General features: G+C 60.3%; 7 protein-coding genes across 7 annotated transcripts; 5 read left to right on the plus strand and 2 right to left on the minus strand.

Moving 5' to 3' along the window:
* Positions 1-39: 39 nt before the first annotated feature.
* OT_ostta15g00300 (K Homology domain, type 1) lies at positions 40-1,755 on the plus strand (the record flags this gene model as incomplete). Its single annotated transcript, XM_022985629.1, has 1 exon — positions 40-1,755. One exon carries the CDS (start codon positions 40-42, stop codon positions 1,753-1,755), a length of 1,716 nt encoding a protein of 571 aa, XP_022841092.1.
* Positions 1,756-1,821: 66 nt separating this feature from the next.
* On the plus strand, positions 1,822-3,387 carry OT_ostta15g00310 (Low-density lipoprotein (LDL) receptor class A repeat; the record flags this gene model as incomplete). The annotated part of the gene is made up of 1 exon (XM_003083124.2): positions 1,822-3,387. One exon carries the CDS (start codon positions 1,822-1,824, stop codon positions 3,385-3,387), a length of 1,566 nt encoding a protein of 521 aa, XP_003083172.2.
* A 100-nt stretch (positions 3,388-3,487) lies between these two features.
* OT_ostta15g00320 (Cytochrome c oxidase copper chaperone) lies at positions 3,488-3,685 on the minus strand (the record flags this gene model as incomplete). Its single annotated transcript, XM_022985630.1, has 1 exon — positions 3,488-3,685. One exon carries the CDS (start codon positions 3,683-3,685, stop codon positions 3,488-3,490), a length of 198 nt encoding a protein of 65 aa, XP_022841093.1.
* Positions 3,686-3,729: 44 nt separating this feature from the next.
* Positions 3,730-5,370, plus strand: OT_ostta15g00330 (Pheophorbide a oxygenase; the record flags this gene model as incomplete). The annotated part of the gene is made up of 1 exon (XM_003083126.2): positions 3,730-5,370. The coding sequence occupies one exon, from the start codon at positions 3,730-3,732 to the stop codon at positions 5,368-5,370; it is 1,641 nt and encodes a 546-aa protein (XP_003083174.2).
* Positions 5,371-5,436: 66 nt separating this feature from the next.
* OT_ostta15g00340 (unnamed product) lies at positions 5,437-10,074 on the minus strand (the record flags this gene model as incomplete). Its single annotated transcript, XM_022985631.1, has 1 exon — positions 5,437-10,074. The coding sequence occupies one exon, from the start codon at positions 10,072-10,074 to the stop codon at positions 5,437-5,439; it is 4,638 nt and encodes a 1,545-aa protein (XP_022841094.1).
* A 348-nt stretch (positions 10,075-10,422) lies between these two features.
* Positions 10,423-11,801, plus strand: OT_ostta15g00350 (Serine/threonine-specific protein phosphatase/bis(5-nucleosyl)-tetraphosphatase; the record flags this gene model as incomplete). The annotated part of the gene is made up of 2 exons (XM_022985632.1): positions 10,423-10,544; positions 10,946-11,801. The coding sequence occupies 2 exons, from the start codon at positions 10,423-10,425 to the stop codon at positions 11,799-11,801; spliced, it is 978 nt and encodes a 325-aa protein (XP_022841095.1).
* Positions 11,802-11,864: 63 nt separating this feature from the next.
* Positions 11,865-12,374, plus strand: OT_ostta15g00360 (unnamed product; the record flags this gene model as incomplete). Its single annotated transcript, XM_022985633.1, has 1 exon — positions 11,865-12,374. One exon carries the CDS (start codon positions 11,865-11,867, stop codon positions 12,372-12,374), a length of 510 nt encoding a protein of 169 aa, XP_022841096.1.
* Between the last annotated feature and the right edge of the window lie 13 nt (positions 12,375-12,387).

Below are 12,387 nucleotides of genomic sequence, written 5' to 3' on the forward strand. Positions count from 1 at the left end.
GTCGCGTTCGCGCGCTCCCGACCCCGCGTCGCGCGCGCGATGACCGACGACGACGCCGCGCGCGATCGGCGTCGACGCCGCGCGTCGCCGAGCCGACGTCGGCGACGATCGAGGGATGATTCGAGATCGTCGAGCGACGACGACGATCGACGACGACGACGACGACGACGTTCGCGTGAACGCGACGCGCGCGCGGATGACTCGCGCGAGCGATCTGTTCGTCGCGGGCGGAGCCGGGACGACGACCGGGACCGGGTCGATGGGCGCGTGGACGATCGCGGGCGACGGCGACGGCGAAGCGAGAGTCGACGCCGCGGACGGTCGAGGAGCGAGGACGATTTGCGGTGGGACCACCGCGCGGATGGGCGGGATGCGCGGGATGGACGGTGGCGACGGAGGCGTGGACGGCGGTGGCGGAGCGCGAGTGGGAGTGGGAGCGCGAGTCGAAGCGGCGGCGGCGGACGAAGACGCGGGTCGCGATGGGACGTCGACGACGACGGCGGGCGGGCGGAGACGGCGTCGGGGGAGGGAGAGACGTCGGGGCGAACGTCGAGGGAGCGTGGGGGGGAGGGGGGAGACGAAGGGCGGCCGGTGCAGTTGAAGACGCAGATTGAGATGATGCGCGCGCTGAGCTCGCAGACGCGGGACGAGGCGAGACGGGCCATCGAGGAGGCGAAGGAGCGCGCGCGGGCGCTCGGTGCGGCGACGGCGACGGCGACGGTGGTGGCGACCGCGGACGATGCGCGACGAACGAACGGTGAGCCGGAGACCTCGCTCGGGAGCTCGCGCGATGACGAAGGGTTCGCCGTGGCGCGCGCGAGAGCGGTGGACGTGACCAAGGACGTTCCGGGCGCGCCGAGAAACCTCCGTGAGCGCGAGACGGAGGACGCACAAAAGGCGACGGGGGCGTCCTGGGGGGTCGAGTTGTACGACATGGACATCAAGTACGAGGGATTGGTGATCGGTCCGGGCGGGGCGACGATTCGCAAGCTTCAGCAAGACATCGGCACCACGATTGAAGTCGTGCGAGGCGAGGGAAAGCTTCAAATAAAAGGCTCGAGAGAGAAGATTGCGCACGCTCGAGAGAAGCTGGATGAGTTCTTCAGGCTCAAGGGATCGAAGACGCTCACGGTGGACTGTAAGGCTCGATCGGGTTTGCTCATAGGAAACGCCGGGCAAACCATCAAGGCGCTCAAGGAGCAAACCGGGTGCCGCATCGAGGTCATGCGAGACGTCGAGAAGTGCGTCATCACCGGTCCGGGCGATCGCGTCGAGTTCGCAAAGTCGTTGATCGAAAAGATGATCGCCGACTCGTGGGAGGCTGGCGCGGACGGTGACGTGAACATCATCGAAGAAGTGGTTCCGTGCGCGTACAAGTCGGGCGCCATCATCGGTCCGGGCGGGAACACGATTCGTAACATTCGCGAGAGCACGGGCGTGGCGATCGACATCGAGCGCGGCGCCGACGGGTGCAAGGCTGGCGATCGATGTCGCATCGTCGGTACCGCGACACAGGTGAAAAAAGCCGTCGAGATCGTCCGTCAGCTCCTTCGCGAGATGGACCAACAGCAGCTCGCGGCGGCGACGCCCGCGACGCCGCCCATGTTCGCCGCGTACGCCCAGCACGCCCAATATCTCGATCCAACGCACGCGTACTACGCCCAGTACTACGCCGCCATGATGCACGCGCAACACGCCGCCGCGAGCGGGCATCTACCACCGCACTCGGGTGACCCGCCGCCGCCGCCGCCGTGACGCGCCGCCCGTTGTCAATCACACACGCATCGTCACTCCACCGCGCCCCGTTCGACGCGACGAACGATGCGTCGACCCCACGTCCTCGCCCTCGTCCTCGTCCTCGGTCTCACCGTCGTCCACACCGCGCGCGCGGACGCACGGCGACGCCACGTTCGACGCGGCGTCGCCCCGATCGATCATCATCGTTTCACCGAGACACACACAACGTTCCAGTGCGACGACGCATCGACCGTGATCTCGATCGATCGCGTGAACGATGAGTACTGCGATTGCGTCGACGGGAGCGACGAGCCCGGGACGTCGGCGTGCGCGGGACGAGGGAACGACCGGGGGTTTTATTGCGTCAACGCGGGCGGCGTCGCGACGCGCGTCCCGGCGTCGAGAGTGGACGACGGCGTGTGCGATTGCTGCGATGGAAGCGACGAAGACGGCGAGATGGGATCGGTGAAGTGCGCGAACACGTGCGGGGAAGAGGCGCGAGCGAGGCGAGAGGGATTGATGAAGACGTTGAGGGAGGCGACGCGAGGCGAGCGGCGACGGGCGAAGGAGGCGGACAAGGCGAGAGGACGGCGAGAGGAATGGAAGCGAGAGCGAGACGCGCTGGAGGAGAAGATTGGAGAGAAACGAAAGCGGGTCGATAAACTCTTGCGAGAGGCGGAGGAGGCGGAGGCGGAGGAGCGGAAGATTCGTGAGGAGGAAGAGGCGAAGCGAAGGACTCTGGAGGAGATGAAATCGAACGACGACGCGCCGAACGACGACGCGCCGAACGACGACGCGCCGAACGCGGCGGCGACGACGAATGGAAACGATGAGGGCGATGATGAGAACGGACGCCCGACGGAGGAGACGACCGCGGGCGAAGACGCGGGGGAAATCATAGGGGAGACGGATGAGGAGCGAGGCAAACGCATCGCGAGTCAATGGATTTCCAACGACGACGCCCCTCCAGAGAGCGCCGAGGAAACCGGCGAGGACGACGGGAACGACGCGCCGATCGATGCACGCGTTGACGAGGGCGACGCAGACGACGTCGTCTCGTCCGGACGGTCTAAACTCCGTTCGATGTTCGATCGCGCGAGACGACTACTCAAGCCGAGCAGGGACGAGGCGCTCGCCGCGCAGGCGTCGAAGAGACGAGACGCGCACGACGCCGCGCGCAGAGAGCTCGACGACATGAACGATAAGCTCGATGAACTTCGAGCAAAGGTGGATCGCGACTACGGTCCCGACGACGTCCTCATCTCCCTCTCGGGACAGTGCTTTGAGCAGAAGATTGACAAGTACACGTACAGCGCGTGTCCGTTCGGCGAGGCCAAGCAGGACGACGTCCGGCTCGGTAAGAACGTCGCCGTGCGCGTCGACGACGCCACCGGATCCATGACTCTCAAGTTTGAAAACGGCGAGGGATGTTGGAACGGGCCGAGTCGCTCGCTCGCGCTCGCGCTCGAGTGCTCGGACGAGAACCGTCTGGCGAGCATCGAGGAGCCGTCTCGATGCGAGTACGCGGGCGTGTTCCACACCCCATTCGCGTGCTCGCCCACGATGGTGTCCAATCTCGAAAACGAGCTCGCCGAGCTCGATCGCGTCGTCGCCGCCGCGTCCCGCGACGCGTCCCGCGATGAATTGTAACGTCTCATCAATCAACTACAACGCGCGCGCTACGTCTCCCCCGTCACCCCTCGCGCGCGCGCACACCCTCACCGGTCGCCATCCCGCGCGCGTCGCCCCCCTAGACGTCGAACCCGGCGTCGCGCAAACACGTTCGATGTTTTTCCGCCAACTCGACGCATCGCGCATCCGTCTCCCCCCGCGTCACCACGCACGCGTCCCGCGCCGCCTTCGTCTCCGGACACGCGCAGCACAGCTTTTTCGGCGCCGCCGCGGTCGTCGTCGCCGAACGCGCGGTCGAGCTCGCGGCCGACCCCATGATGCGTTGATGCGAGTGCGAATGACGTCATTCACGACCGCATCATGGCGACGCGCGCGACGCCCACGACGCGAACGACGCTCACGACGCGATCGCGACGCACGGCGACGACGGCGATCGCGGGACGGGCGCGAGGTGACGGACGCGCGCGCGCGCGGGCGAGCGAGAGATGGTCACGAATGAATGTGTCGAGGCTCGCACCGAGACGTGGAATGATGACGACGGGGGCGATCGACGCGGCGCGCGCGGACGCGAGCGCGCGCGCGGGTTCGAGTGACGCTTCGGGAGGGTTCGAGTGGCGGTCGCACTGGTACCCGGTGGCGTTCACGTCGGACGTGGACGGGACGGCGCCGACGACGTTTACGCTCCTGGGCGAACCGTTGGCGTTCTGGAGAGACGCGAGCGGGGAGATGCGGTGCGTGGCGGATAGGTGCCCGCATAGAATGGTGCCTCTGAGCGAAGGGCGAGTGAACGAGGGGGGTGAACTCGAGTGTGGGTATCACGGGTGGACGTTCACGGGGGAGGGGAAGTGCACGTCGATTCCGCAAATCGAACCGGGCGCGGGGCTGGAGACGGCGTTGAAGAGCCCGCGGGCGTGCGTCGCGGCGTATCCGTGCGTGGAAAAGCAGGGTATGTTGTGGGTCTATCCCACGGCGAAGGATAAGGCCCCGGCGACGCTTCCGGAGCTTCCGTTGATTCCGGAGATTGACGACCCGGATTGCGTGTACCAAGACGTCTTCCGCGATTTGCCAATGGATTGGGCGACTTTGCTCGAGAACGTCATGGATGTCAGTCACGTGCCGTTCACCCATCACAACTCTGTGGGGAAGCGCGAGAACGCGACGCCGGTGAATTTGGAATTGACGAGCGCCGACGGCGTCAGCGCGAGCGGATTCCAAGGTATGTGGCAGGAGGGACCGAGAAAGGGTAAGTACGGGTCGCAGTACACCGAGTTCAAGGCCCCGACGTTGATGCGCCACACGCTCAGAACGGAGGCGTTCACGACGCTGACGGTGGTGTACGCGGTGCCGACGACGCCGGGTCGCTGCCGACTGCTCGCGCGCTTCCCGTTCATTTTCAAGTCTGCGCTTCCGCGATTCTTCTTCGGCCTCTACCCGCAGTGGTTCTCGCACACGAACCAAAACAGCATCTTGGAGGACGATCAGATTTTCTTGCACAAGCAAGAACGCTTAATCGAGGTTGATCAAAAGATCAAGGGAAAGTCGTACGCGCAGTCGTGCTACATGCCCACCAAGGCAGACGTGTACGTCTCTGCGTTCCGCAAGTGGATCACGGAGATCGCCGGGGGCGGTCCGGCTTGGCCGCTGGGAATGCCTACCAACTTGCCGCCGCAAGAGACTACTCGCGAGGCTCTTCTCGACCGTTATTACTCGCACACCGTAAATTGCAAGTCGTGCGCGACGGCTCTGGCAAACATTGGCAAGGTGCGCAAGGTGCTACGTGTTCTCACCTTCGTCGCTCTCGCCGGCGCCGTCGCGACGTTCGCGCGATCCATGCCTCTCAAATACACCATCGCTGTGTCGGTACTGTCCGCTGTGTTCGCGTTGGTACGCGAGAAGCTCGGGGGTCTCGCTCAAAAGATGCGCGTCGGTCCGTATCCGCCGCCGCGTCGCCCGCCTTCAATGATGGAAGCTGCGCTCGAGCAGGCGCGCATCGCGTTCTAAATCTGTACACTTTCAATACATTTTATTCTATCGGTACTGGTACCGGTACGGTACCGGTATCGCGAATCAATGAGTCAATATCTCTCTCGTCTTCGCTGAGGTTTCGTCAGCGAAGAAGAAGCGCTCCGCGACGTTTTTATCGTCTCCAATCGTCGATCCGCCCAGAGTTGGTGGAATGACAGACGCTAACTTTTCAACCACGCGCTCAACGAGCACTCCTTCGTCCACGAGAAACTTCACGGCGTGAGATATCACGTGAACTAGGAACGAGTCGCCGAGAGAGTTTATCAAACGTGTCTCGGAAGCTCCTGAGTGGTTGAGTACGACGCCTAGCACGGCGCGGGCGCATGCCTTGATTTCTACGTCATCAACCGCCCACGACGTCGATGCCTTAGTCCGCCGACAGAAGTACATGATTTCGTTCTCCGATGTTTCGACTCTCACGCTCCCTTTCGCGGTGAGATTATCAAGCGCGCGGCGCACGGCGTCCGCGCCTCTCGCCCCAGCGGCTTCGACGATCTTCGAGGAGCGAAGTTCGCCGATGAGATCATTGAAGTTCATACCGCGATCTCGCCCCTGAATGACTTTCATGCAGTGAGGCTCCACCATCTTAACATTCTCATTGGACGTTTGAAGGAAATCAATGGGTCCTGAAACGTCGCTCACCGCGGAATTCTCAGAGTCGAGGATTTCAATTTTCACGCCGTGAAGCGACTTGAGCGCAACGTTGGGTGAGTTGAAGTAAACACCCGCGGAATCGCCTGAACTGTCAAAAGCCGGAGGGAGTGCGCTCGTCACGGTCTCATTGGTTGTGGACATGGAGATCTTCTGATCAACGAGCGCGGAACACAGAGCCAAAAGTTGTGGACCATTTGGAGCTACGCAAGAGACGTGCTTTGGCTTGTCTGCATCCAAAAGATGTTGAGCGCACGTGAGCGCCTCCAAGCGCGACGCCGACACTTCATATGCGCGCATTCCTTTTAGTGACGTCGAAAGTTCTTCATCAACGTCAGAATCGTCGTCGTAATCGCTCACATCTTCTTCATCACTGTCACCGCTCTCATCTTGAAACGAGATGGCGCGCCGACGTAAAAATGCAATGGGTGCCAGACGAGCGAGGATGATATCATCGTCTGCTTCAGTCAATGTCCTACCGGCACGAATACGCCGCACTTTTTCTTCACGTTTCAGCTTCGGTCTCGGTGCCTCTCTCTTCGGCAAATCGTACGAGATTGGGAACTCTCTTAAGATTGAGCGAGTCGACTGCAACACTTGCTTTGCGACGCCATCCGACCACTTGCCGGTTCCATCCCACGTTTCATCCCATCGCTCAACTTCGAATTCACTTTTGGGTATCGGTGACGGCCTGTGTGGAAGTGCGTTATCGCGACGCGCGCGCGCGCCACGCTCATAATACTCTGCTCCAATTCTGAGGATGGCGTCGTGACGCACCTTGCTCATGGCCTCATCCCCGTCCCCTTCACCGACTGTGAGTCTTCTCCAGCGATCGACGACGGCACGTTGCCTAACTGTAGGGTATCTTGATCGCCACATCTGGTCGTTGTACACCAACGATGCTCTGTAGTCTCTCTTTTCGCTTCTGAAGGCATTTGTTCCCGACAGCGCGATGAATCGAATCATACAGAAAACCAAAAACTCGTCCTCTGATGCACCGAAGATGAAAGCCTTTCTTCGGCCAGCGGCGAGATTGTACTCTCCATCGCTATCGTCGTCATCAAAGACTTCATTGGCTTCCGAAACGTTTATGTCCAAGTTTTCTTTCGCCACCGATGCAGGCTTTGGCGGAGACACAGCAGATGTCAATCCCTCCAAGCGCGCAGGATTACGAGCGCTGCGCGATCCTTGTGGCAGCGCCCATGAACGGTACGGCAAGCGCCTCGTGACTCTAAATCGCGCGGACCTCGCGTAGAGATTCAGTGCCCTTGCGCCTGTTTGTGATGAAATAATACCATCGGTCACGGCGGCGCATATTCTTCGATAGCAGTAGTTTCGCCAGATTTCCTTCACCAGACTTAGGCCGCTCTGGTCGGGTATTCCAACGTCCTGAGCGAGCTGTTCAGCTCGAAGCGCGTCCTCTTTTGGTAATCCGTTCTCTGCGAGACACTCTATCGACTTGGCCATTAAAGCTGCTCCTTTACTCGACGATTCATCCGCGAGGTCCACCTCGTCAAATGAAATGTTTCTTTGCACTAGCAAAAGTTTGAGCAGAGTACGCCAAGACTCTCGTAAGCGATCGGTGAGGATGACGCAATTTTCCAGACCAAGGTCGTACTTTCGAGCCCACGTCCGCGTCGACGTGAGACGCGGATAATCGATGCTTGATGCTGGTTGCGCCTTGTCCATCCCGGGCTTTCCCTTGAACGTCTCCTCAAGAGTGCTCCAATACTCTTTAGCACCCTCCGCTGTCGTCACGTCAAAGTCTCTGCTCCACGAGTCATCGTCATCTACTTTGGCTACTTTGATTTGGAAACGTGCACTCTTAGTCAACTTCAGAGTGTAAAACATCTGACTCGTAGACTGGTCGTACTTGGGTGCCTCGTGCGCGAGCCCGAGCTCGGTCAAGCGCTTCTTGAGCTTGTTCATGCTTTGTACCGACCGCATTTTATCCCGTAGTCCCCGTCGTAAATCCCGCATGAGTTTACCGCGTAATGCCTCGGCTCTCACTTCGTCTAGATCTTCTGCGGTCAGAGTCTTTGATTCAACGCTGTTGACGAGCTTGATGTACATGGAGATCGGCATCAAATCGCCGAGGATCTCGTCGTTAATAGTGCCGTCCTCAATGCCGGCTCCGAACACTTTCGCGACCAAGTACATGTGTAAACACTCGAGACGAACAACAAAAGCTCTGATGTATCCCAAGCCAATGGCGTGGAAATCGTTTAGATTTCGATACACTCGCGTGTCAAAATCTTGCACTTGCTCCATTTCTACGTCGGTGAGCTCATTCAAAGGCAAAGCAGCGATCGGCGCTACCAATGAAGGAGTAACTTCCATCGGTTCGATGCGCACAACTTCGTTTGATGCAAGCTTTTTGCTCATTGATTGTCTCACGGCGACGTCTGTCGCTCGTATATCTTCCTTGAGCGCCTCGACGAACGGGGCGTCCTCAGCGCTCGCGGGATCAAACGGGTAGTCAATGTGAAAGAGTATTCGGTCCGGCTGGCGTTCCGTACTGGAGTCGTACGCCAGCGCCATGTCAAGCACTATCGCGTTACCGCTATCGACGAGACTATCGACGAGAGCGGTTATCAACTCTTTATCCACGCGCTTATACATTCCTCCCTCCGCGTCGGCGAGCCATTTGCCCAAACGATTTACATATAGAAAACCCTTCCCACGCAACTCCTTGAGGACTAAATCATGCCGCCTGGACGCGTCATCGACGAGCATTGGATCCATTTTCGTCCTAATTTCCATCCGTCCACCTCCATCGTCGCCCTGACGTTTATCACTGGCCTCGCTCGAGGTGTCGTTTGCGACGAAGCACGCCGTCTTCGTTTTGCCTCTCTGCACCATGACCCGCTTGAACAGCTCATCTTCCTCGTGCATCTTACTAAACCGCTTCTCGAGCGTCCTCGACGCCACGTCAAAATCACGTAAAATTTCTTCCTGCGTCAGCGCCCGACCAGCCTCGCGCAGGCGTTGGCACACTTGTGTCTCCAACGTCTGTTCGATGACAATTCCGCCTCGAACACCTCGACCCGTCCACCAGGATTCGTCGAGCCCGTCGTCCTCGTCCTCGTCCTCGCCGTCTAATTCGTCTTCCATCACGTCGTACGGTTTCAACAAGCGTACGGCATCGCCGAGATTACTCATGACTGGCTCTATGAATTTTCCCCGGCACAGGTCGGTTTTCACCCGAGAGAACACTTTCGTCTTCGCTGTGGAGGTTAAGCCCTTGAACAGGGACGAATTTTCAAACTCCGCGAGCAAACTCTCGCGCACAAATTTCGAAGTCGCCGTGCCTTGCTGCGCTTCGCTCAGAATTCTCGTGAACGCGGCGTAATAATCCCCTCTCTCTGCGTCGTGCGACTTTCCGCTCGGCTCAAAACGCTTGAGGTACACCAAGTTCTGAATGCTCCCACCCGTCTCGCGCGCCGACGTCTTGCGGATCGCCACCAACCCCGCCCCGAGAAGTGCCTTCACCAGATGATCGGCGTTCTTCCCACCGTTCGCGGCGTTGATCTCCGAACCGGTCGCGCCGCGCCTTCCGCGCGCGCCGACGATTTCCAGCGCCGCGCGCGCGTTCTCGCTCAGCTTATTCTCCCACGTCCCCTCATCCCCGATCCCGAGCGCTCGAGCGCGCGCCGCACGCGTCGCCGTGAACGTCACATCCATCCCCCACTCGACCACACCGCGTCGTTTCGCGTCCAACGTCGCTTCGACGACGCGCTTCGCCCGCGCGTCGCCCGCTCCAATTCCAGCCATCCCTTCGACATCGCCATCGTCCCCCATCGACGTCCTCGCGAGCCGTGCTACCTCGACGTCACCACGCTCGACGCACGCGAGCGCCATCGCGAGCGCGTCGCCGGCGTCGTCGTCGCTCGGTTCGGCGTGTCGCTCGCCAACGACCGCGCCGGCATCTTCATCGCTCGCCACGCGCGCACACAGCGCTCGAGCGGTGATGCCGCGCGCGCCGCGCAACGCGACGACGTCCAGGACGTCCTCGGCCCCGCGCGGCATCGCCGCGAGGCCCGTCTTGGCGCGGCGTCGGCCACCGACGCGCGGCGATGCGATGATGCGGCACGATTTATGTCAAGGAAACATCGGACACGCGGTACGTATTACCGGGACAGACGGTCTGTGCACGTGACCCAGTGTGCGTGAAACCCGCGACGGGGCGCGACGCCGCCGCGCGACGGCGCGAACACCGCGACGCGCCGCGTCGAGCGCCGCGCGATCGACGCGCCGAGGGAAAACCCGCGCGTTCGCATCGACCGCGCGCGGACGACGTGACGGCGGCGACGGCGGAGAGACGACGGAGAGACGCACGTCGGCGCCGGCATTTCGAACGATCGCGCGCGATCGACGATGACGACCACGCTGGACGTCGACAGCGTGATCGAACGTTTGTTGAGCGTTCGAGGGCAGCCGAATAATCGAACGGTGCAGCTGGCGGAGGGGGAGATCCGGGCGCTGTGCGCGGCGGCGAGGTGCGTGCGCGAAGACGCGAGCACGCGAGGGGTGGAGATCGCGCGCGAATTTACGCGAATGGTGGAGATCGTCGAGGTTTCTTGGTCACGCGAGGGGCGCGCGGATCGCGCGAGGGCGTGGTGGATGGTGTGAAAATACGCCTCGCCGATGGGGCGTTCGCGATGGGACGACGCGCGATCGCGTGGGCGCGAGGCGGGTCGGGAGGCGGATGGCGAGACGCGCGAGAGGCGATCCGAGACGGGTGGATGTGTTCATCGGTCAACGACGCGCGCGCTCGGGTGTTGGAAGGCGTGAGAGAGGAACGGATGGGTGACGTATCATCGCAGAATGCCGAATCGACGACGCGATGGAGGACGAGAGACTGACGAAAGCGCTACGTTTCGCGTTTTGCTTGACGCAGAGAAATTTTCCTTGCGCAGCCGTGTTTGCTTGAGCTGGAGGCGCCTTTGAAGATTTGCGGGGATGTACACGGACAGTATTCGGACTTGTTGAGGTTGTTCGAATACGGCGGGTTTCCGCCGGAGGCGAACTATTTGTTCTTGGGGGATTACGTTGATCGCGGAAAGCAAGGTTTGGAGGTGATATGTTTGCTCCTGGCATACAAGGTGAAGTATCCGGAGAACTTTTTCTTGCTCAGAGGTAACCACGAATGCAACTCGATCAGTAGAATCTACGGATTCTACGACGAGTGCAAGCGGCGGTACAACATAAAGCTTTGGCGCGTGTTTTGCGACGTGTTCAACTGCTTGCCCTTCGCTGCAATTGTGGACGAAAAGATCTTTTGCATCCACGGTGGACCGAGTCCAGAGCTTAAGGACTTGCAGCAGATAGTTCAAATCAAGAGGCCGACGGATATCCCGGACATGGGGATGCTCTGTGACTTTTTGTGGAGCGATCCAGACGCAGACATCCAAGGCTGGGGAGAGAACGATCGAGGCGTTTCGTACACTTACGGCACAGACGTCGTCGGCGATTTCCTCGCCAAGTTTGATTTCGACTTAGTGGTTAGAGCGCATCAGGTGGTGGAGAATGGTTACGAATTTTTCGGTAAGCGTCAACTCGTTACGGTGTTCTCTGCTCCCAACTACTGTGGAGAGTTCGACAATGCCGGCGCGATGATGACAGTGGACGAAAACTTGATGTGCAGCTTCCAAATTTTGAAGCCCGCCGAGCGTAAGCTCATGGGTGGTTTCGGTAGTATGATGGGTGCGCGTCCGAGCACGCCGCCTAGAAATGCCGGCGGTGGCGGCAAATAAGCGGAGGTGGGGCAGCACTCTCGGATTCGAACGAGCTTCGCTGCTCAATCCGAGACTTGAGGGATGGGGATGAAGCGTGAGGCGACGAAGCGGTCGCTCACGCCATTTAGCTCGAACTTGTGTAAACTGGTATACTGGTACGCTCATAAACCACCACTCTCGCTCTCGCTCGATTTCCCGCTCGATCAATCGAACTCGATCTCACGCGCGCCAGTCGCGTCGCTCCGTCCACGCGAACCATGGTGTCACTTCACGCCTCACTGCGCGGCGACGCGCACGCGACGACGCGCACTCGAAAACTCCATAATACGCTCGGTATCGTCTCGCACGCGTTTCATGTCCACCGAAGACGACGACGGCGACGTTGACGCTTTGCAAGAGCTCAAGGAAAAGGTTCAAAACCTCTCGCGTAGCAACGCCGTCATGGCTGCGCACTGTTGCAAAGCCGCCAAGAAGATCTATGGATCGAAGGTCGACGCGGGCTCGTTTAGGTTTAGAAGACTTCCGGGAGTGTTGATAATAACGCACACTGTTCAAGTCAAGGTGCGCGAGCTGGGAGGATCGAGCGTTTGACTCAGCGAGGCGA

The sequence above is a fragment of the Ostreococcus tauri genome, assembly GCF_000214015.3.
Source record: "Ostreococcus tauri WGS project CAID00000000 data, contig chromosome 15, whole genome shotgun sequence".
NCBI lineage: Eukaryota > Viridiplantae > Chlorophyta > Mamiellophyceae > Mamiellales > Bathycoccaceae > Ostreococcus > Ostreococcus tauri.